This window comes from Armigeres subalbatus, chromosome 3 (genome assembly GCF_024139115.2).
Source record: "Armigeres subalbatus isolate Guangzhou_Male chromosome 3, GZ_Asu_2, whole genome shotgun sequence".
NCBI classification, from domain to species: domain Eukaryota; kingdom Metazoa; phylum Arthropoda; class Insecta; order Diptera; family Culicidae; genus Armigeres; species Armigeres subalbatus.
Genome location: NC_085141.1, coordinates 174827004 through 174848883, shown reverse-complemented (window position 1 = coordinate 174848883; position 21880 = coordinate 174827004). Strand labels below are relative to the sequence as shown.

The following is a 21880-nucleotide window of genomic DNA, read 5'->3' as shown; positions in this document are numbered from 1 at the left end:
TTCTCTCTTTGCGGAAGGAAGTTTTTAATACTACCCGAAGCTATTTTAATTTCAACGGTGCTTCTTAGCGCTATTTGTACCCACTGATCCCGTTACGATCTTTGCAAGGATCCGTGCCTTCGTTTTACGTTGGACCCGTTTGCGGAAGTAAAATTCCGACAAGCCATGGTAATCCTGCAGGGACACCGTTCTGGGAAAAAACCTCTTAGAAGGTCACGTCTCCACGCTCAGCAATGAGTATTAACAAAAACAAGAGGAAGGGGGAGTCTCTGAATTCTCCACTTCCTTCAAAGAAACAAGGTTTCAAGACCGTCCTGCCCAAGCGCGGAAAAAATAGAAGGAAGCTGGAGAATTTAGATATTCCTTCTAACTCTAATATCGGAAATAATTCTTCTCCAATCGAACTGAGCAATCAGTTCGATTTGATTAATGATGATATTGAGCAAATCGAATCTACCTCTAGCCCAGGTGATTCGATTCATGCGAAAAAGCAAAAGGATTCCGCCAATTGTGGTATCTGTTGCCGAGTTCTCTAGCTTCCGGAATGAGATTTTGAGTAACCTTCAGGGGATCAAGGTTTCATTTCAGATTGCTAGGAAGGGTGACTGCCGCGTTTTGCCGGGATCCTTTGACGATCGCAAACGTCTTCTTCACTATTTAACTGAGAAGCGCCATAAATTCTTCACATACGACGACAAAACTGAGCGATTGTTCAAAGTCGTCTTGAAGGTCTCCCAGTGATGACAAATCACTGGATGAGATTAAAATTGAAATTTCTCAATTACTTGGATTTTCACCAGTCCAAGTAATTAAGATGAAAAGAAATCCCACTCTGGTACTTCCCAGAGGGGCATTTCTCAAGAATTTTATTTAGTTCATTTTAACAAAAGTGAACTAAATAATATGAAAAGTCTGGAAAAGGCCTGTATTATGTCCCATGTCCGTGTTACATGGGAACATTTCCGCAGGCCTGGGGGAAATTTCCAAAACCCTACCCAGTGCCGTAAGTGCCAAAAGTGGGGTCATGGAACCAAACATTGTCACATGGATGCTAAATGCATGATTTGTGGTGGAACCTCTCACGCCAAGGACGCATGTCCTGTGAGAGAAGATTCCAATAAATTTAAGTGCGCAAACTGTGGGGGCAATCACAAATCCAATTTCTGGGAATGCCCTTCACGCAAAAAAGTTTTGAATTCCCGTGCAAAATTGATGACGGGAAATTCCAATCGGATCCCAGATTCGACGGGTAGAAATTTTTCAAACGCTCAAATTTCGAAACCGGTTACCGGTCGAGCAATTCATACCCACCACAATTCACAAACAAATTTTGCCGCTCGTCAACGGGTAGCAAGCACTTCAGTAAATTCCAATTTTTCGAATGTACCTACGTATGCAAACATCGCTGCTGGTAGACAAAATTTCTCTTCTCAAAATGAGGTTTATACCCATGTCCCAACGGAAAATAATGGTCATGTTGCCGATTCAGGAAGCATGACTGCTTCCGATTTTGATTTTTAACTGAACAATTGCATCACATGATTGATGCAATGTTCAAAGCAAATACCATTCCTGAAGCTGTTCAGGTTGGTATAAAGTACACAAAAAATTGTTATCGGACTCCGTTTCAATGGATCCAAATAATTGTGTGAAAGTTCTAAATTGGAATGCCCGCTCTCTAAAGGGTAAGGAAGATGAATTATTCAACTTCCTTTCACTTCATAATGTGCATATTGCCATTATAACTGAAACGTATTTAAAACCAGGACTCTCCATTAAAAGAGATCCAAACTATTTTATCTACAGAAATGATCGTCTTGACAGCGCCTGTGGTGGGGTCGCCATTGTCATTAATAGACGTATCAAACATAAATTATTTTCTTCGTTTGAAACCAAAGTTTTTGAAACCTTGGGAGTTTCTGTTGAAACAAATTTTGGACAATTTTCCTTCATTGCAGCCTACTTGCCTTTTCAATGCAATGGGCAGCAAAAGAATTTGTTGAAAGCTGATCTTCAAATTCTGACTCGCAACAAATCAAAATTCTTCGTAATTGGTGACTTCAATGCCAAACACCGTTCATGGAATAATGCTCAAAGCAATTCCAATGGTAAAATTTTATTTGAAGATTGTTCTGCGGGATATTATACTATTCAATATCCCAATGGACCAACTTGTTTTTCTTCCAGTCGAAATCCTTCTACAATTGATTTAGTTTTAACGGATTCAAGTCAGCTGTGTGGCCAATTGGTAACTCATGCTGACTTTGACTCTGATCATCTTCCTGTGACATTTGAAATCTCACAAGAAGCCATTTATAATCCAATCAGCTCTACTTTTAATTATCATAGAGCTGATTGGGATTTATATAAAACATATATCGATAGGAATTTTGATGTTGATATTCCTCTCGACACCAAAAGTGATATTGACAATGCGCTCGTATCTTTGACAAATTTAATTGTCGAAGCCAGAGGCATTGCAATTCCGAAATGTGAAGTTTTTTTTTGTTGGGGCGTAGAACCACTGCGTCCATTGAGTTGAACTTTTGTGGTAAGATGTGAAGTTAAATTCAACTCCATTATTATTGACGACGATCTTCAGCTACTGATCCGTCTTAAAAATGTGAGAAGAAGGCAATACCAAAGAACTCGCGATCCCGCGTTGAAAGTTATTTGGCGAGATTTGCAAAATGAAATTAAAAAACGTTTCGCTATTCTGAGAAATACCAACTTTGAGAATAATGTCTCGAAGTTGGATCCCAGTTCGAAACCCTTTTGGAAATTAACAAAAATTCTTAAAAACCTCAAAAGCCAATTCCAGCGCTTAAAGAGGGAAATAAAATTTTATTAACAAATGGCGAAAAGGCTCAAAAACTTGCTCAGCAGTTCGAGAGTGCCCATAATTTTAGTCTAGGTCTCACTAGTCCAATTGAGGATCAGGTTACACGGAGCTTCGAAGACATTCTCAATCAAGATAATGTGATCCTTCGTTGGGAACTAATTTGGATGAAGTGAGATCTATTACTAGAAAATTTAAAAATATGAAAGCCCCGGGTGATGATGGTATTTTCTACATACTTATTAAAAAACTTCCTGAGAGCTCTTTGTCCTTTTTGGTTAATTTATTTAACAAATGTTTTCAATTGGCATACTTTCCCGATAAATGGAAAAACGCCAAAGTTGTTCCAATTTTGAAGCCGGACAAAAATCCAGCTGAGGCTTCTAGTTATCGCCCTATCAGTTTGCTTTCTTCAATAAGCAAACTGTTTGAAAAGATTATTTTAAATAGAATGATGGTTCATATTAATGACAATTCTATTTTTGCTGATGAGCAATTTGGTTTTCGCCATGGGCATTCAACCACTCATCAGTTATTAAGAGTTACGAACTTAATTCGGCTCAACAAATCTGAAGGATATTCGACTGGAGTTGCTCTTCTTGATATAGAGAAAGCATTTGACAGTGTTTGGCATGAAGGTTTGATTGTAAAATTGATGAATTTTCATTTTCCTCTGTACATCATTAAACTGATCCAAAATTATTTATCAGATCGCTCGCTGCAGGTAAACTATCAGAATACTAAATCTGATAGATTACCTGTAAGGGCTGGTGTCCCCAAGGCAGCATACTGGGGCCCATATTGTATAACATTTTTACTTCTGACTTACCTGATTTACCACCAGGGTGTCAAAAATCTTTGTTTGCAGATGACACGGGCCTCTCAGCCAAAGGGCGAAGCCTTCGTGTCATTTGTAGTAGATTGCAAAAAAGTTTGGATATTTTCTCCACTTACTTGCAAAAATGATGATGATAATGGTCCCGCCACATTTTCCTACAAAGGTTGGAGCTGGACGAGTTATCTTTAAGATAATCAAATAAGATCAATGTAATCGGTTTTGCAAACAAACGATCCGATTGTATATACAGATATAAAATCCAAAATAAAATTCCATACTGTACAGCAAAAATAAATTGGTAAAATGAACTAAAGAACTACACCTAGAATTTTTGTAATCAACAGTAGTGATACATGGAGCTCATCAAAAGCTAAACTTGTGAAACCTCTCGCACAGATTTCAAAAGCTCCGCCAAACATCGCGTTCTTTTCACAAACCAATATCGCAATCTAAAACTCACATGTATCTGAACATGGATCATTAGGTTCGACAACCAAACATCAAAACTTGTGTAACCGCTCCGTCGATAACAAAAGTTTCGGAACAACCGCGAGTACAAAATAATCTACCAGAAGGCTTACTACTAATTCAAGAGCATGATTCAACAGTTCGAAATATGCAAGTTTTTAAATAAATTCAAAATCATTCATATCTGTAATCCGCGCGCGATGCTCAAACTTTTGTAGACTACACAAAGAAAGGTTCAAAAATAAACTACGTCAATAAATTAAGATCCATCATCATCATCGAGGCGAACGTTATAGCTTATTAATGCCTCAATAAATGAAACAAATAAAAAGGTCCATAAAAATCATCCGTTGTTAAAAACTTCGTCAAGATACATGTGTTAACGGGTAAAAAATTGCCGGGTAGCTGTTCAAAAGACAGCTTTGACGTGTGAAATACATTGTCTCTTAAACTGTGTTAGCGTGACTGCACGTTTGATGTGTGAAGGCATCGAATTGAAAACATTTATACCTTTAAAAAACAAAGAGTTTTGTGAAGCGCCATACAGAAAATAGGGTGTTCTCACATTATCCGCGTGTCTAGTATTATAACTATGAATATCACTTCCTCTTTCAATTCGATCACACAAAAACAAAAACACACAAAAACGATCACACAAAAATGGAAAATTTCCTCGAATGCTTCCAAAACTCAGCTTATAATTTTCTCACATAAGCCGAGAGCTTCTTATTTGAAACCTTCTAGCAGACATATTGTCACTATGAATGGGGTTCCAATTAATTGGTCTAGCGAAGCTAAATATTTAGGACTTCTGCTAGATCAAAAATTAACTTTTAAAAATCACATTGAAGGCCTTCAAGCCAAATGTAACAAATATATAAAGTGCCTATATCCACTTATAAACAGAAAATCAAAACTTTGTCTTAAGAACAAACTTTTGATTTACAAACAAATTTTTAGACCTGCCATGTTGTATGCTGTGCCAATATGGGCTAGTTGCTGCAATACCAGAAAGAAGGCACTCCAGAGGATTCAAAATAAAATTTTGAAAATGATTCTGAAGTTGCCTCCGTGGTATAGTACCAATGAACTTCATAGAATTTCTAATATTGAGACATTGCAACAAATGTCCAACAAAATAATTTCCAATTTTAGATAAAAATCGTTGCAATCTTCTATTGCAACGATTAACTCCTGTACCCTTAGTATAAAATAGGTTAAGTCAAGACAAAATTTTCAAAACGACTTATCTGCTGTTGTAAACAAAGATTCAAACGATGATTTGACGAATCTGATAGCTCACCCGCAAACCAACACCGTCAATAGGTAGGGGAAGGATGCCGCTACCTGTTGATGGTGTTGGTTTGCGTGGGAGAGCTATCAGATTCGTCAAATCGTCGTTTGAATCTTTGTTTACAAAAGCAGATAAGTCGTTTTGAAAATTTTGTCTTGAAGTTTAGTTTAAGTTGAAAACATTGTAATTCCTACATGGTTCAATTCAACCAGAGGAAAAAATTCTAACTGCCAGAGGCAATTGAAATGTATTAATAATAACTAAAAGCGTAACATAGCAAATAAGGATGATAGTGTTAAGAAAACACGGAACACTTAGTCTAAGAGATGAATGCATGTATTAGATAATTAGCAAATAAAATTAGTCAAAAAAAAAAAAAAAAAAATGAAGAAACAAAAATAAATAAATAAATCATCTTTACATGCAGTATGTCGAAAGAAATGTCAATATCCTAAACGTTTCTAGAATTTCGTGAACTCTAAACGTAAACAGAACGATGGTGTTCCAGCTTCAGTATCCCTTGGCGAAGAAATAGCAACAACTGTTTCGGAGTAATGCGAACCTTTTTCCAAGCATTTTTCAAGTGTTTACAATACAGATTTTGCAACAGTCAAATGATGCAACGCTAGTTGCTTCAAATGTTCCCGAAAATCTGTGCGACATTGGTATTCCACTTTTGACTGAAGATAACCTGCGAGATGCTGCGAAGAAGATGAAATCGTCGGATGGAATTTCCGCCAGAGTATTAAAAAAGTGCATTTATGTACTTGCCATTTCGTTGCGCTACATCTTATACCTTTCCCTATTGCAAAATAAAAAGGACATGGGTCCAGTGGAAAAGATCCTTTATTATACCAATCTACAAGCATGATGATATACGCGAATGTTCGGAATTACAGGGACATCACGTCACTTCACCGTGTGCCGGTTCCAAGCTATCATCAATAACTAAAATTTCGATTAAGGTGAAGGTGGGTTGAGTACCAAAACAAAGCTTCGAAAGTATTGGTGCAATAAAAATTGTCATATACTGTAGTAGTAAAGGTGTCGTATTTATAAAAAAAACTAAGAATATTAGTAGAGTGGTTCAAAAAACGACACAGCACCACTACGCTCACTCGATTCCGTCCCATGCTCTGAGTGTACTCCAAAAACCGATTTGAACAAAAACTGGTTGTGCGCAAGCCGATTCAAGTTTATATGAAAACTAATATGGGAACTGAACCTTTTATTACACTGGCTACAGTGCCTCCCCTCCAAACGCTGGAGAAAAGATAACCCACATAGCTCAAAGCAACATTCCTGAGACTTCACTGAACGAAAATCGCACTGCAGGAAAGATTCATTGATTACGTAACGCAAAAATAGCATTTTATACCCCACTCACCCCCACGTCACACTTTTTGTACGAAGCATTTGCCCCTTGCACGATTGTGTAGACTAGACTAGACTAGAAGTATCTGCCCCTGGTGCGATAGATATCACAGACAAATTCTGGGTATTTTGTTGAATTGCACGTTTCACTGATGCCTTCTGAGAAGCCTAATGATCATGCTAAAGATTCGCAACCTCGCTTAAAATCGACTCCCAACTATTAGAACGACCATTCTATATGAATTGTCTATGGAGTTGAAGCTCTTGAATATTTCATCCAGTCATATGGCCTCCCCCCTAGCCATCGCCCAATGACGAAGTGCCAGAATCAGAATAATGTTAAATTCAACCTCGCCATATCAACTGTCATACAAACCTGAAACGACCTGTGCACGGTAAGCCTCTAATCAAACCAGCCCAAACCATCGGATAACACCCAAATTATAAATCATAATCGACTGAGCGTGGCGGAGCAAAATTATTTTTTGAACCACCCTGTTTATTAGTTTGCTGCTGCCGGTGCCGTTGTTTACATTCGCTCCGCGATCAGTTTTTAATCGTTTTTTTCGGGCAAAAATAGCAGTTTATAGGGACAAGGCAGGTATTTTCGTCTGTTCGTCATAGTCTCGAAAACCAATAAAAGAGACGCTTTTTTGTAAAACTCATAAGTACCAAATCGTAGGCTCAAGAGAAACGTTCTGCTATAGTGGAGTTCTAGCAAATGTACGTTGCTTTCGCTGGTTTTAGCCCCTACGATGATGGACGGAAATACCTGCCGTGTCCCTATTAAGTTTTCGGTGTAAACATCCATCATTCCATCAACATTTCGGGGTATTCATGTGCGGAGAAGTGAGTAAAAACTTGATATTTTCAGTGCCCTTTGAGAAGAAGTGAAGTGCAGTGATAAACCCACCACATCGCGAACGGCTAATAAATTGGCACGAAACTGCTGGTTTATGATATTATTCGAGCCGAAATACATAGGACTCTTTGGATAAACATGTTCATTATCACGGGAAGTAAATAAATATGCTGTGAACAGGTTAGTAATTTGAATATTAAACTTTTGTTCGATGCTATTCGAAGCATTCGAATGCTGGTGGGAGAGGGGTGCGGGAGGTGTGGAATTGACCCGTGGAAGGTCCGGTGCCATCTTGACTGCCATCGTGGTACTCTTCCAACTATGTCCTTAAACGAAAACGATAATTTACACTGACCAACAGATCCTAGCCGGTCAGTAACAACTAATTGTCTTCAATTCGTTTCAAGTTGTACCAATCATCTAGAGGATGGGAAACAAGTTGTTGTCATTAACACTGATTTGAAGGCAGCCTTAGACAAAATGGATCTTATTGTGCAGTATGGTTCTGGTTCTCAAATTTCTCGGGTGTACCTCAAGGGAGTAATCTTAGGCCAGTTCTTTTTGCAATCTATTTCAACGATGTTGCTGCTCTGCTTGGCCTTTGATGGAGACTTTTGTATAAGATTTATGTTGTCGTTGAAAGTCTAGCCGAATGTGAACGACTGCAATTCTTGTTGAACGTTTTCGTTCGTTGGTGCGAAGTTAATCGCATGTCGCTCAGCATCAATAAGTGCTTCATGAATCATGATACCCTTAAATCGCTCTGCAGCCACTGCACTGTTGAAATGGATTACAAAATTGGCGAAACAACTATTCAGAGGGTCAGTCAAATAAACGATCTAGGTGTCCTGCTTGAATCCAGAAAAACCTTCAACGATCATCGTTCAGAAATTATCGATCATGTAAATCGTCAGCTGGGGTTCATCATGAGGGCAACACAAGATTTCACCGATATTCCCAGTCTAAAAACACTCTATACCTCACTAGTTCGGTCGATTTCGTCTGTTGTATGGTGTCCATATCAAGCGAACTGGATCGGCAGGCTGGAACGAATTCAAAAACGATTTGCACGCTATGTTCTACGGCTGCTTCCATGGAGGGACCGTGCCAATCTCCCACCATACACTGTCCGGTGTTGTTTGCTTGGAATCGAAACGCTCGAACAACGGCGGACCAGTCAACAAGCTGTGACTGCTGCCAAGGTGCTGAATAGTGAAATAGACTCTCCGAATCTTCTCGCAAGGTCATCTCTGAATACTCCCAACATTCAGTTGCAACACCACTGAGTCGGAGTAAGTTTTTCAAACTTGCCGTTTTTACAAAACAGTATCATAATAGAACTATATAGAACTTCTAGCCGCATCGTGCTACCAACAGGCCCGGAGCTTCTTTTAGTATGAAAATAATCCTTCATTGTTAATAGGAAAACCGTCCAATACATTGACGCTATCATGTTATTTAGAATTCTCTCGATTTCAAAAAGTGAAAAAATATGTGTTTGTGTGTTTGGATGAGCGAATGAATCTTTTCAACCAAACAAAAGTTATTATAAATAATACCATCTGGCATCATGTTGTCATAGAACGTGCATGTTTTTGTTTACGTCAAATTTTCTACCGGTCCGAGAGAGAATGAGAGTAAAATGTTGAGATATGGAGTTAAATTTTGCTTAGGCCGGGAACTGCCTTAAGTGTGCCGGAAATGCAATCGCTATGACTGAAATGAGTGCTGCACCTCGTTAATTTAAATCAAATAAAAGCTTTTTTAAACGATGTGTATGTGTACCCTATTTATTTACTTTGTGGGCTTCGCGGCCGTGTGGTTAGCGACAACAGTCGTCTATGCACTTTTCACAAGCACAAACAATGTGGATTCGATTCCCGCCCTGGTCAGTAGATTTTTTTTTCGCAAAGCGGTACATTCTAAACTAATCCACGAGGTGTTATATGGTATGTTCTGTCCAAGCTCCACGATCTGCATTAACAGCGCGCTATGTTCTTTTCTCTATCTCTTTATCTATTTTCTTTACAACTTTCATTATAAATGTATAACAAATACGTGATCGCAACATGGTAAAAAAAAATCAACTGCTCAAGATAGGTAGCAGGTAAATGTGCCTTGTGCTGCAAACTTAACTGTTATTATGGCTATATCATCATCCCCCGTGGACACCGCTATCATCGTCTTTATTTTTGGAAACAAAATAATTAAACTGCGGTACAAGTTTCTTGTCCTTTTGTTCATGGTCGCAACATTGAATGTTGGAACAACAGCCAGCCCGTCAACAGGAATAAGAGAAACAGGAACGACGAAAGTTGTATTCCGATGTGGAATAGATGGCATGGTGCAAAAGCACCACAAATCAGCTGAAAATTACAACCAATTTCGGACGTCCTTGTAATGGATTTCCTCGTCGCGTGTTGGAAAACGGCTTTCTTCTTCTGTTGTTTATTGGACCGGCTTCTTCTCTGCCACTGCACTAGCAACTGGCTGGGTTGGATAGTTCCACCTTTTCGCTACGCCGTGGTCCCATGTGGCTTATCTGATGCCAAAAAGTGCTATTTCTAAAAACTTCCTACGGTCCACGTTGCCTTCGTTCGGCGCAGTTTCATCGTTCAAACGTGCTGTAAAGTGTTATACGATTGTACATTGAGGCAGACTAGAAAGTGAATTTCAACAGCGTGCTTTCGGAACATTCAGCTTTGCCGAGCTCGCGACACCGAAGATCCGGTGCATGCAATAGAGCTATTAGCCTGTTCCTTGCAGCTGCTTTCTGCTACACTATACGGTATAGCGCCTTGGGGGTTTCCTGCTTTAGTGCCTTTTTCTAATGCATCACGTTGGTAGGTATGTTGCTGGTAGGACAATATTCTAGCATCATGACCCGGGGAGCCGGGTTCAAGAGCACCGTCGTTAATCATATTCATCGTTTGGCGTTATTTTGGCGCATAATGCAGCATTTATGCCGTTGGTCTTGACAATGTAACATTTAATGACGGAGTCATTTGGGAAACAGTTTGATTTACTAAATTCAGGTGCAGCATTTGTTTTCACTCGATTACAGTTGAAAATAAGCCATTCAATTAGCTGCTTTTTAAATCAACTGACATAAGACTTAAAATACTAAATTTGATAACCTAAGTACTCTGTTTATTCTGAAATAATGCTAACGTAATCGAGTACAAGCACCCTAAAGCTGCCTGGTCGGAGTGCAAGCAACGAACTCAGAACTTCTCCTCGCCTAGGCGTTCTTGTAATGACTTCAGATATTCCTGGGTGGGGTGTTCAGGCGCAGGAGTTTTCTTTTGTACTCGTTGTGGTTATAGATCAGACTCTCCAGACGGATATGCCATATTCGCTAACAGAGAGGATGTTTTGCTTGTAGACAGCAAGCTTATTTTTCAGAACAATGACGACCGTCTGTTGATCAATTGGTTTAGAAATTTGAAATTTACATTTCGTCATTCTTTTGTCAACATGTTGCCGAAAAATAAGCATGCATTCGAGGATCAAGCCATTGAACTACTGTTGTGACATTGAAGGTGATTTTACAATCCTCATGGGAAATATGTTTGGGGGATTTTGAGTGGGGGAGATGATGAAGTGGATCCTCGTAATGGTGATACAGATCTTAAAGCTGTTGAAGTTCTCTGTTGGGGCATCCAAGACTCGTTGGAGTTTTGCACCTAGCGCCCTGATCACTCTACCTTTGCAGACGAGAGAGGTATCAGATGCAAAATGACGTCTTCCGGAGGTTCTGACATGTCGCATGTGAGCAGCTAAAACAGCAGGGGCTCGAGAATACTACCTGGGAAACGCTTGCGATAATGTCGTGCGCATTAGAACTCGCTCCGTTGATTGAGACCCGGAATGTCCTCGTCGACAAATAGTTGTTGATGATTTTCACCAGGTTGCTGGGAAGATTGTACCGTTGTATGTAGTTTGTTCATCTGCCATAAGTGTAGGTTATGTTGTTCCTGTTCCTCGAGCAAGATAGTGTGGTGTTCGACAGACTCAAGTAGCATCGCATCGCCATTTCATATTGCTTGGATAACTTTGAGAGAAGGCTGATGGGTTGATGACTTTTGGGAGTGGAAGGAACCTTCCGCGGCTTCCGCTGACTTCCAACACGGTGGGAAGTAACTGAGATTAAAGTTTAGCGAAAGGTGTTCGAAAACGGAGCACTCATGTTCTTGAGTTTGTCAGGATCAGGATGTTGTCGAAGCCTGGGACCCTTATGCTTTTCGATGAGTTGATAAAGGTCGTCAATTCGCCAGCCAAGATCTCCAACTCATCCGAAAAGTCGATGGGAGGCAGAAAATGCTATTCGTTAACGGCTGCTTCTAACGGACTGACGATGTTCTGTCCAAGGTTGTGCGAGCTGACAAAGTGGCCTATTTCGGCGACCTTCTCTGCAGGAGTTCTCAAGCAACCCTAAGAGCCATTGTTGACTAAGGGGATGGGAGGCAGAAAGGGCCTATGCTTGGATTTTTTAATTTTGATAAATTTCCAGCTTTAACAGCTTTAAACAGTCTGGGAGTGCGTGGATCTTACTTCCACCACCACCGGGTAGTAATCCGAGCTGAGGCTGCGATAAGTGGCCTTTTATGTTTGTGTTGTTCAAGCCGAGTGGGTGTATCCGGGCTCAGGATCGTGTAGTGGCCTTCGTTGCTCCAGATAGTGCCGTTGCCGCGACTGTTACCTCAAGATGCTTGGCGTTCAGATCGCTGGAAATGATCTACTGATTTTTGCTCCGTGTTAGCTTCACGACAAATCTCCAGGTTTGGCTTGAATTGAGCAGTACGCTTTTATGGGCGTGATTGTACCGAAAGAAGTAACTTCGACACCGATGACCTCGATGACTCTCAGCTGGAAGCTTGGTAGCAGGCAACAGTTGATGATGTAGCGAAGAGCGAAGGCGGCCACCTTATCTGATAGGTCGGTCGAATCTCACAATGCGGGATTATGTTTTTCGGGACTCGGGATATGTTGACGTTCGCCTCCAGTTTTTGCGTTTTAGGTGCTTTTCAAGGAAATCCTTCAGCTCGATGGTTTTGGTCTTAAGCGTGCGAGCATTCCAGATTAGCAGGTTCAGCCTATCAGCCATTTTATTGATGGTGACAGTTCTTGGTGCCGTACCAAAAGTTGAAGCAGCTAGTGCACTGCGTGACATCGCGACAACTCCACGACTGACTGACTTGTTCGCGGGCATTACCCTGACGCCTTCGCTACAGAGAGAGCCGAAAAATGTATTTCAGGCGTTTCGCGATTAGTTGGTGGATCTTTGGGTGAAAATTCGGTGGATCGCCATTTAAGCCAAGTTACAATTTTTGCATTTGTATATCATGAGGCTAACACGACGATACTTGTATGCCCAAACCGAAAATTGCCTAGACCGGCACCGGGAATCGAACCCAGTCACCCTCAGCATGGTCTTGCTTTATAGCCGCGCATCTTACAGCTAGGCTAAGGAGGGCCCGAAAAGTGAGTAGTGTGAAGTGGATAGTAGACGTCTCACTACTCACTTCACGCTTCTCACTTTTTACAGTGAAAAGTGAAAATGAGGAGAGAGAGATGTGAGATGTCTGACTTCTCACTCCTCATTTCACACTTATCACTGAAAAAAGTGAGATGCACGAAGTGAGTAGTGAGACGTCTCACTACCCACTTCGCATTACTCACTTTTCACAATGAGAATTGAGAAATGATGAGGGAGAAGTGAGACTTTCTCACTTCTCACTGTGAAAAATAAGTAGTGAAAGTGAGAAGTGATGAAATATCAACATTTTTCACTAAAAAATTGCGTGCTTTGAGGCTATTATTGCGGTATGGATAGTAAACCATTTCAATTCATAGGCCTTTATACGTAACTTTATACGTTTTCCCAGCTAATTTTATCAATCAGCATTTTTCTAAATAACAACATGTACACTTTTCCTTACATCAGTTTAATTGAACTGAATTCAAAAGTTTTAATCTGAAATTTTTTGCAATATCAGCGGCGTCCCTAAAGCCATTTGTACGTGAATTCCAGAATGTAAGACCAGGAAATCATTCTCATTTGAGGAACTATCCGGCCTTGTCAAAAGTACAATGAAAAGAGAAATTGGAACAATAATTCTTTAATGTTAAGTCTAGATGTCTCCTAGATATTGATGATGGAAAGCAACACCTACTCTTCGGGAGGTCTTTTTTCAAGAAATAGCAGCTAATGTCAATCGTTGCACCTTGTGGATTTTTTTCATAAGATGCTTGATAGATATTCTATTGAATGCGATTAATGTTTTGTCCTGAGACTATTGGCGACCATAGTCGAGTGTGGGTAATTATGTTCAATTCCAGGCAGACAACTCAACAATCTCTGGTAATTCATTGCTCACATCTTGAGTCTGTCATATGGTACTGATGCTGTCACGATGTATTGGTGCTATCGCGCTGTACTGAATAACTGTTTGAGATTAATGAACAGTGTTTAGTTCTAAATCAGCATAAGGATTAAGGAACGATTGACATAATAATATGCCACAAAAAGATCCAGATGTGTAACAATAGGAGAAATAAACAAATCAATTATAATTCACTACTCCCGAAATACCTGGTTCAAGGTACAATAAGTCTTGAGAACTTAAGATAAATTGAGAAAAAAATTATAGATCACAAAGAATCAATGAACGACATGAAGTTGTTGGAGAAGATAGAAGCGAAAATATAGACAGATGTACAACGTAATGCCGTGCTTATAAAAAATAACCTCTCCTGTTAAAATTTGTATTCGCTTAATCGATTCTTAAATTTATTTGAGGTCAACTTTCTATTTTTAAAATAGTTAGAGGCTTAAAAAATATGGGTTCTTCGGGAAAGTTGATGTTAAATATGTCAAAAAATTGAGATATAAAAACGAGATACAAATTTTGACGGGAAAGATCATTTAAAAGAACTTTTCAAATAAAATATGATCATTTACGATTTTTTCTTTCGAAACTTGAATACCTACATATTTTTATTTTAAAAGTTCGAAATTAAATCGGAATTTTTCAAAAAATATCGGGAAAATTGCGGAAATTTTAAAAGGGGAATCAAGTCACGTGGAATGTCTTACTACTCATTGCGAGCTTCTCACTGAGAAATGAGACGTGATGACTTTTCACTCCTCATATCTCGCTTCTCACTGTGCGAAGTGAGTAGTGAGACGTTCTACTTCGCACTACTCGCTTTTCTTAGTGAGAAGTGAGAAATAAGGAGTGAGAAGAGAGACGTCTCTCTACTCTCTACTCTACTACTCACTTCTCATTGTGGAAAATGAGTAGTGCGAAGTGCGTACTTGGACGTCTCACTAATAAATACATTACACTACTAAGTGAGACGTCTCACTCCTCATATTTAAGGTGGTTATACAACGAAGCCACAAATCGGCCATCTTGGAAACCACGTGCTTTTTCTAGTGATTTTTCAAGAGCACGAATTGAGAGAACCACAACGCCCATGGGGATGAAACATCCGTAGATCGTTTGTTTACTCATGCTAAACAATCGACTTTAATTTCAGCATTGTACGAAAATTATTACGCTAGATTTGAACTTTTGATAATAGGAGTAGAAAACCATGTGGTGAATTTGAAATTCACCACATGGCTTGATTGTATAATCACCTTAACATTGAGAAGTGAGTAATGATTAGTGAAAAGTGAGAAATGAGTAGTAAGATGTCTCACTTCTCACTTCGGACTACTCACTTTGATTTGATTTTCGGCCTAATGGTCTGTTCGGTCACATGGTATATTCGACCAAACAACTTTCGGTCTAGTGACCTTCGGTCAAATGGCATTCGGCCAAACGGTCTTTAGCCGAAACTGAATTATAACCAAAGTAGCCATTAACAATGCAGCTAAGAGCACCATCAGGTATGTAGAACTGAGACGGTGGAGCGATTGGTTCAACGAGCAGTGCAGACAGATTCTGGAGGAGAAGGATGCAGCGCGGGCGGTCACCATTCTAAATGCCGACTACAAAGTAATATATCAGATTATCTTTCTTCGTCTATTACCTGTAATAAATGTGTTCAAGGACTTTGTCGATGGCCGATTGACAACGTTCTTCATAGTACGGCAAATCCTTCTAAATTCTGTGTTTATCGATTTTAGAACGGCTTACGACAGTTTAGGATGCGTAGTGCTATGGTGAATCATGGACGAAAACGGCTTTCCTGAGAAGCTTATAAGATTGATAAAAGCTAAGGTGATATAAAAAATGATGTGAATATTTCAGAGTTCACACGACACCTTCCGGGGACAGCCCAACGGTCATACGGATGCCTGTGTAGTACAGCCGATTCTATGGTTCTGTTTTTAACGTTCGGTGAGGAAGTGTGCGATTGAACGTGTTTTGTATATGATGCGAAACATTTGCAAGATTCGGGTTACTTTGTTCTGCTTTGGACGGTTCGTAAGTAAATTAATGAATACATTTTAATAATTTTTCACCATATACTATTCTTGACAAATGCTCTATATTGTCGAATAGCTCCCTTCTATTCGTCTTACCCACTAACACTAATTTTCCTTCCCGAGACATCTATGAAGGTATTATGGGTTCCTTACATCTTCACTAGTAGTTGTTGAACTAACTTCCCTTCCCTTCATTCCGTGATTGTAAGATCGTGGCCAGGTATACAACTGCTGTATAGGAAAAGCTACTAATCCCAAGTACCAATTTGCTACAATATAAAGTGCTTTATTGAGCATTTTATAGCCACCCACGATTTGTACTAAAGATGTAAAAATAATTAATATTAAGTATAATACCCTTGGAAATCAAAGTAGACTTTGCGCGCAGTCGGTTGTACGCCACGCGAAACCAGTATTGTTTCTTGGTGGATTGGTAACTAGAACCGTTTATCAATTCCGGTATGGGATTTATTTGGTGAGATTGTTTCAATTTTTTTTTGCCTTTCTTGTATGCTGAGTATACGTAAAAGCTATACATTCGCTCCGAAAACAAACTTTTTATATGAGGCCCGGACACCTACAATGTTATACTGTATTGACTCGATTTTGTCTACCCCCGATTTTATCACGTTTTCGACCCGATTTTATCACGTTTTCGACCGGATTTTGTTACCCCAAAAAAAATTGTCATTCTTTTTATTTTCGTAAATAATACCACAAACAACATTGATTTTCATGAAATAACTTTCACCGCCTGTAGTTGATTACGAACGACTTCTGAGTACCTGGGAAATATTCTATAAGCAATTTCGACAAGAAATAACGGATACCGTTCACGCATTTGGCCTTTCCGAGGCATAACATGATTCATATTTGTGGAATGAATTGAAAAATTGTTTTTTTTTTTAATTTCGTCGCATACCCTGTTTTATCACCTCAAAATTCACCAGGGGGGGTGATAAAATCGGGATTTTACTGTATACCAATCGACTCAGCTCGACGAACTAATGTCTGTGTGTGTGTGTATGTATGTGCGCGTATGTCACCCATTTTTAGGGCACTTATCCTTAATCGATTTGCCCAAAACAAGTTGCATTCGACGAGGAATCCTGTCCCATATTGAAAATTGGTTATGCTTAAAAGTTTTGTCCAAAATACTATTTTTTGCATGTACGAGAAATGCACCAACACCACTAGGTGTATTAATCAGGTTTTTTATACTAATTTCAATTTAAAAAATTATATACCCTCTGGATTGTATAACCCCTAAATTTGTTCATGGATCCATTATCCAATTGATAATGGTAGCATAAACAAACGGATTGACCCGCGAGTGAATAAAAGTCGTGAGAAACCAGTCTGAAATAAATCACTGGAGCTGAAACCTACTCCGTACTCAATCTGACGGTAATACAGACGGCCTTTTTCCATAATATCACTGCCGGTCTGAACGGTTCGGAACTTCATGTCATAGCTCCCATTTCCATCCCATCAAAAACAAAGCAATGAAAAAGAATTAAATTTTTTTATTTTTGTGATTTTTTCAGCAGTGAGCATGCACGTTAGCAAAACGAAGCGACAAGATTGGTGCTATATTTCTCTGTTTTGCGATGAGATGAATATATGTTCAGAGAGATGGAAATTGGAACAGTTTCCCTACATATGTACATACAATAAAATAAAAAAAAAATATGGGAAAATAATAAAAATGAAACCAAAGTGGAAGAAGAAGGCAGAAAAAAATAAGGAAGCAGAAAGATAAAAATTCGAGGAATTCGGTAAAGAAAAATAATAAGAAAAATAATAGTAACAAGCTATACACGCCCGTTTCAAATCACTCAAAGACTGAGTGAAATTGTATTGTATTACTGAAATTTTTAGTAGTTCCACTTTTTACGATAAATGAGTAAGATTTCCGTGAGAAAAAAAAGAGACGGCAATACAATTTCACTCAGTCTCTGAGTGATTTGAAACCGGTGTGTAGGTTGATGGGAACAAGTTTGTAAGAAAACTAAATAATTGCACTAGAAGTTAGATTTCTTTCATAATTTGCGTTCATTTAAATTCATTACGAGAATCCCCGTTTGAACCAATTGTACAAATCTGCTAAAAATTTGTGCCATGAAATGATTTTTTTATGCATTTTTGCATTAAAAATGTATTATGGGCACATTTCTTCAACCATTCTTTAATTTAGTCAATTATTAATCCGATAGGATTTACCTTCGAATGCAGCTTATTTCGAGTGAATCGATTAAGGATCAGCGTCTAACTGATACCTTATATGAACGATAAAACTTTTCTATGAAACAGAAATTTATTCTTTCAAATGCTCTTTATATATCCTTTGCCTTTAATATTACATTCTCTGAAACGAATGTCGATAATTACATTTATTTCGCTTCGGAGGTTCACGTGGAAACCATTATATGGGACTATTGCTTCGATAACAGAATTGCGCATCGGAAGGAACTACGCGCCCTACATAAATCAACCCTATTCAATATCGAATCCAGAAACAGCCACGAAATCTAATTAGTAAATATGACCAGGCCATTCATTACAAGTGCAAAAATCGAACGTCACAATAAACAAAATGGCACCATGATATTGATAATTAATTAATTAATTAAGAACATAAAACGGCATAGCAACTGGACAGGATTTCACTCGTCTATGCAAGTCAACTGAAATTGGACGCATGATGATGATGTACAACTTTATTGGCAATTTGATCCAAACAGAAATACCTTTCCGAACTTATGCAGTTTTACAACTTGAAAAAATCACAAACAGAAGAATTTAAAACATTTCATAAACACGTACCAAAGCACACACAAATGCTAAAATAGCTTTATTCCCTATCGACATATTCGAGTCAGCAAAAAAAAGCTCCTAATAATTATTTCTTTTTATATCTGTCTGTCCGTCTTTTTGTCTCCAGAAGAAACGTCTGAAGCCCATTCCACTGCGACAACGGTTGCAGTACCAGCAACGACGGCGTCGGCGACGTCAACGATGGAACGGCACAGCCGGACTGACGCCAGCGGTCGGTCGGCGGCCCTGGAACGCGCCTACGTGCACGACGTCTACGAACACTGCGAAGATTCGGTTGGCCAAGTGCGACCCAAGGTGGCACAATTCCTAGCAGGACTGGAACCCGGCTCCGTGGTGTGCGATGTGGGCTGCGGCAGTGGCCGGTACCTAGCCGGATTCAACCCGATGATTTGCACAATCGGCGCGGACCGGTGCTATCGACTGTCCAAGGTCGCACACGGGAAGGGAGGAGAGGTAAGCCGAATAATATTGATGTTGCAAATTACAGACGAAGCTGATCTAATTCAGACTATGTTGTAAATCGGACTAGCAGCTTTGGCACTTGCTTCGCTTTTTATTTAGTTAAGAATATGTGACCAAAACCTGTAAATTGTAACAGCTTAAAAGTTGTTTTTATCTCTGCGTCTACCAATGTTTAGCAAACAAAAGACAGTAATTTTGGGAATTAAAATAATATCGATTCTCAAAATTCGAAAGTTTGATGCAAGACTGCTATTAACCGCCACTGCTCAGAAAACATGGCACCTCGCGTTGGTTGTCCTAATTATGATGGATGGCATGTGGCTCGTCATAGCATTCTGCTTCATGAGATGTTTCATGCGAATGTAACATATTTAGTTTTTCATACCTTCCTGCATTGCATTGGCATAGACAAGGGGTAAAGGAAAACTCCAGAAAATTTTAAAAAGAGATTCCAAAATAGTACATTTTTGTTATCTCGTTCAGATTTTATCAAATGCCTTTCATAACTATTTGAATTAATTGTTTGAGAAACTGCATATATGCATTTACACAATTCCGAGAAAACAACAAAAAACTGTTCTTGAACAAACCTAATTCTATTTTTAATATTTCAAAAGCTTTTATGAATTACACACAGAGACACAGTGGCGTTTTTAATACAAAACAGTCAACAATAGATATTTACATCTCGATTTCTCATGGATCGATTTTGCTGATCAGGGATCATATTGATTTACAGAGTATATTAAATATTGCGGTGAAAACTAAATGTTTTTTTTTTGCAAAAAAAATGATATTGAAATATCTAGAAAACTACAGCTTTGAGAACAAAGATACCTTCAGCAAACCTTTGGCCTATCCCTGCTGGAATGTGTGGGATCAAACGATAATCGGCCTAATGGGAATAAGCTGAGGAGATTGGTATATGACACTATGAGTCTAAGGGCCTCTTATCAAAAATTCGTTTTTGTAGTTATTGTATAGGCTTTCGGTACAACTTTGTTATACGAGAAGAGAAAAACGGAACAACAACAAGAGGAAAATCTGTCATTACATTGATATAAAAAAAAAACAGATTAATCCGCCTAGCAGTGATGATGCCTTTCTCGTGCATCATAAAATATATTGAAAAATTGCCACCATTCTTGAAAAAAAAAATTCGGCTTTTAATTTTTTTTCCAAGGGGGCTGAAAAAAATTAGAATTTAAAAAGTGATAACAATTTTCAACATATAGCATAATGAATCCCTGAAAAAGTTTTAAGACAAATGAGTTATCTCCCATATTCACCCTATCATAATGAAATAAGTGGAAGACAAATGAGCTTGTTTCTGATTTCTGAGAAAGATTCCTATGTGGCATTGAAATTGCACTTGGTGTTAAGAATGAAAAAATATATCAAATTGATTTGATAGCATCAAAATAAGCTTGATATGAACAACAACGGAGAGCCATCAAAATATCAATCAAAGCAATCGTGGTACTTTGCCAGCAGTTAAAGATATGTAGTCAACCATCTTGGATTGGAGTGACAGTTTTCCAGCAGACTTCCACTTGTCTATCAGCATGATAATCTCAACGATACCCATCAGCATCCGAGAGGAATTCCCATCCAAATCAGAGAAGAATTCTCATTGGAAACTCTAAAGAATCCCTTCCCAAATCATTGAAGTTTTCCAATCGGAATCCAGAAGAATTCACACTGAATTCCTTTCGGTATCCATACCCTATCGGAATCTGTGGGGAATACCCTTCATAATCGATGGAGGATTTGCTTCAGAATCTCTCTTTAATTTCCTTCGGAATTCCTTCGAAGTCGTTCGAAGATTTGTTTCGAAAACGTTCGGAGATTTGCTTCGGAATTCCTTGACGATTTGTTTCTGAACCCCTTGAATATTTAATTAAGAATCTCTTGACGTTTTGCCTCGGAATCCCTAAATGATTTGCTTCGAAATCATTCGACGATTCGCTTCGAAATATATCAACAGTTTGCTTCGGAATTCCTCGACGAATTGCTTCGGAATCCCTCAACGATTTGCTTCAACATCCCTGGAGAATTCCCTTCGGAATCGCTGAATAATTCTTTACGGAATCCCTGGAAGAATAATTCGGAGTTCCTCGACAATTTGCTTAGGAATCCTTCAACAGATTTCTTCTATATATCTGGAACATTGCCTACGAAATCCCTAAACATTCACGTTGGAATTCCTGGAGGATTTCCGACGGAATCGCTGGAACATTCCCGTTGGAACTCCTGTAACATTTCCGTCGAAATTCCTGGAACATTTCCATCGGAGTCCTTGAAATACACCCGTCGGAACTTCATTAAGACGTCAAGTTGGACTTCATTAAGACGTCAAGTTAGATGAAGAAAACAAATAATAAATAAATAAATAATAAATAAATTCCTGGAGGAATGAGGATATCTAAAATATGCTCACTGGAATCCCCCGAAAATATTCC

The 21880-nt window shown here is 38.9% G+C and overlaps 1 protein-coding gene across 9 annotated transcripts in view; it reads left to right on the top strand.

The window, feature by feature from the left end:
- LOC134219353 (serine-rich adhesin for platelets) overlaps positions 1-21880 on the top strand; it is a 115108-nt gene that overhangs the window by 48436 nt on the left and 44792 nt on the right. For all 9 annotated transcript variants that reach the window (XM_062698075.1, XM_062698072.1, XM_062698073.1 and 6 more), the window contains one exon: positions 19063-19409. In XM_062698075.1, the coding sequence (XP_062554059.1) occupies positions 19063-19409 (347 nt within the window). The remainder of the gene's footprint in view (positions 1-19062; positions 19410-21880) is intronic.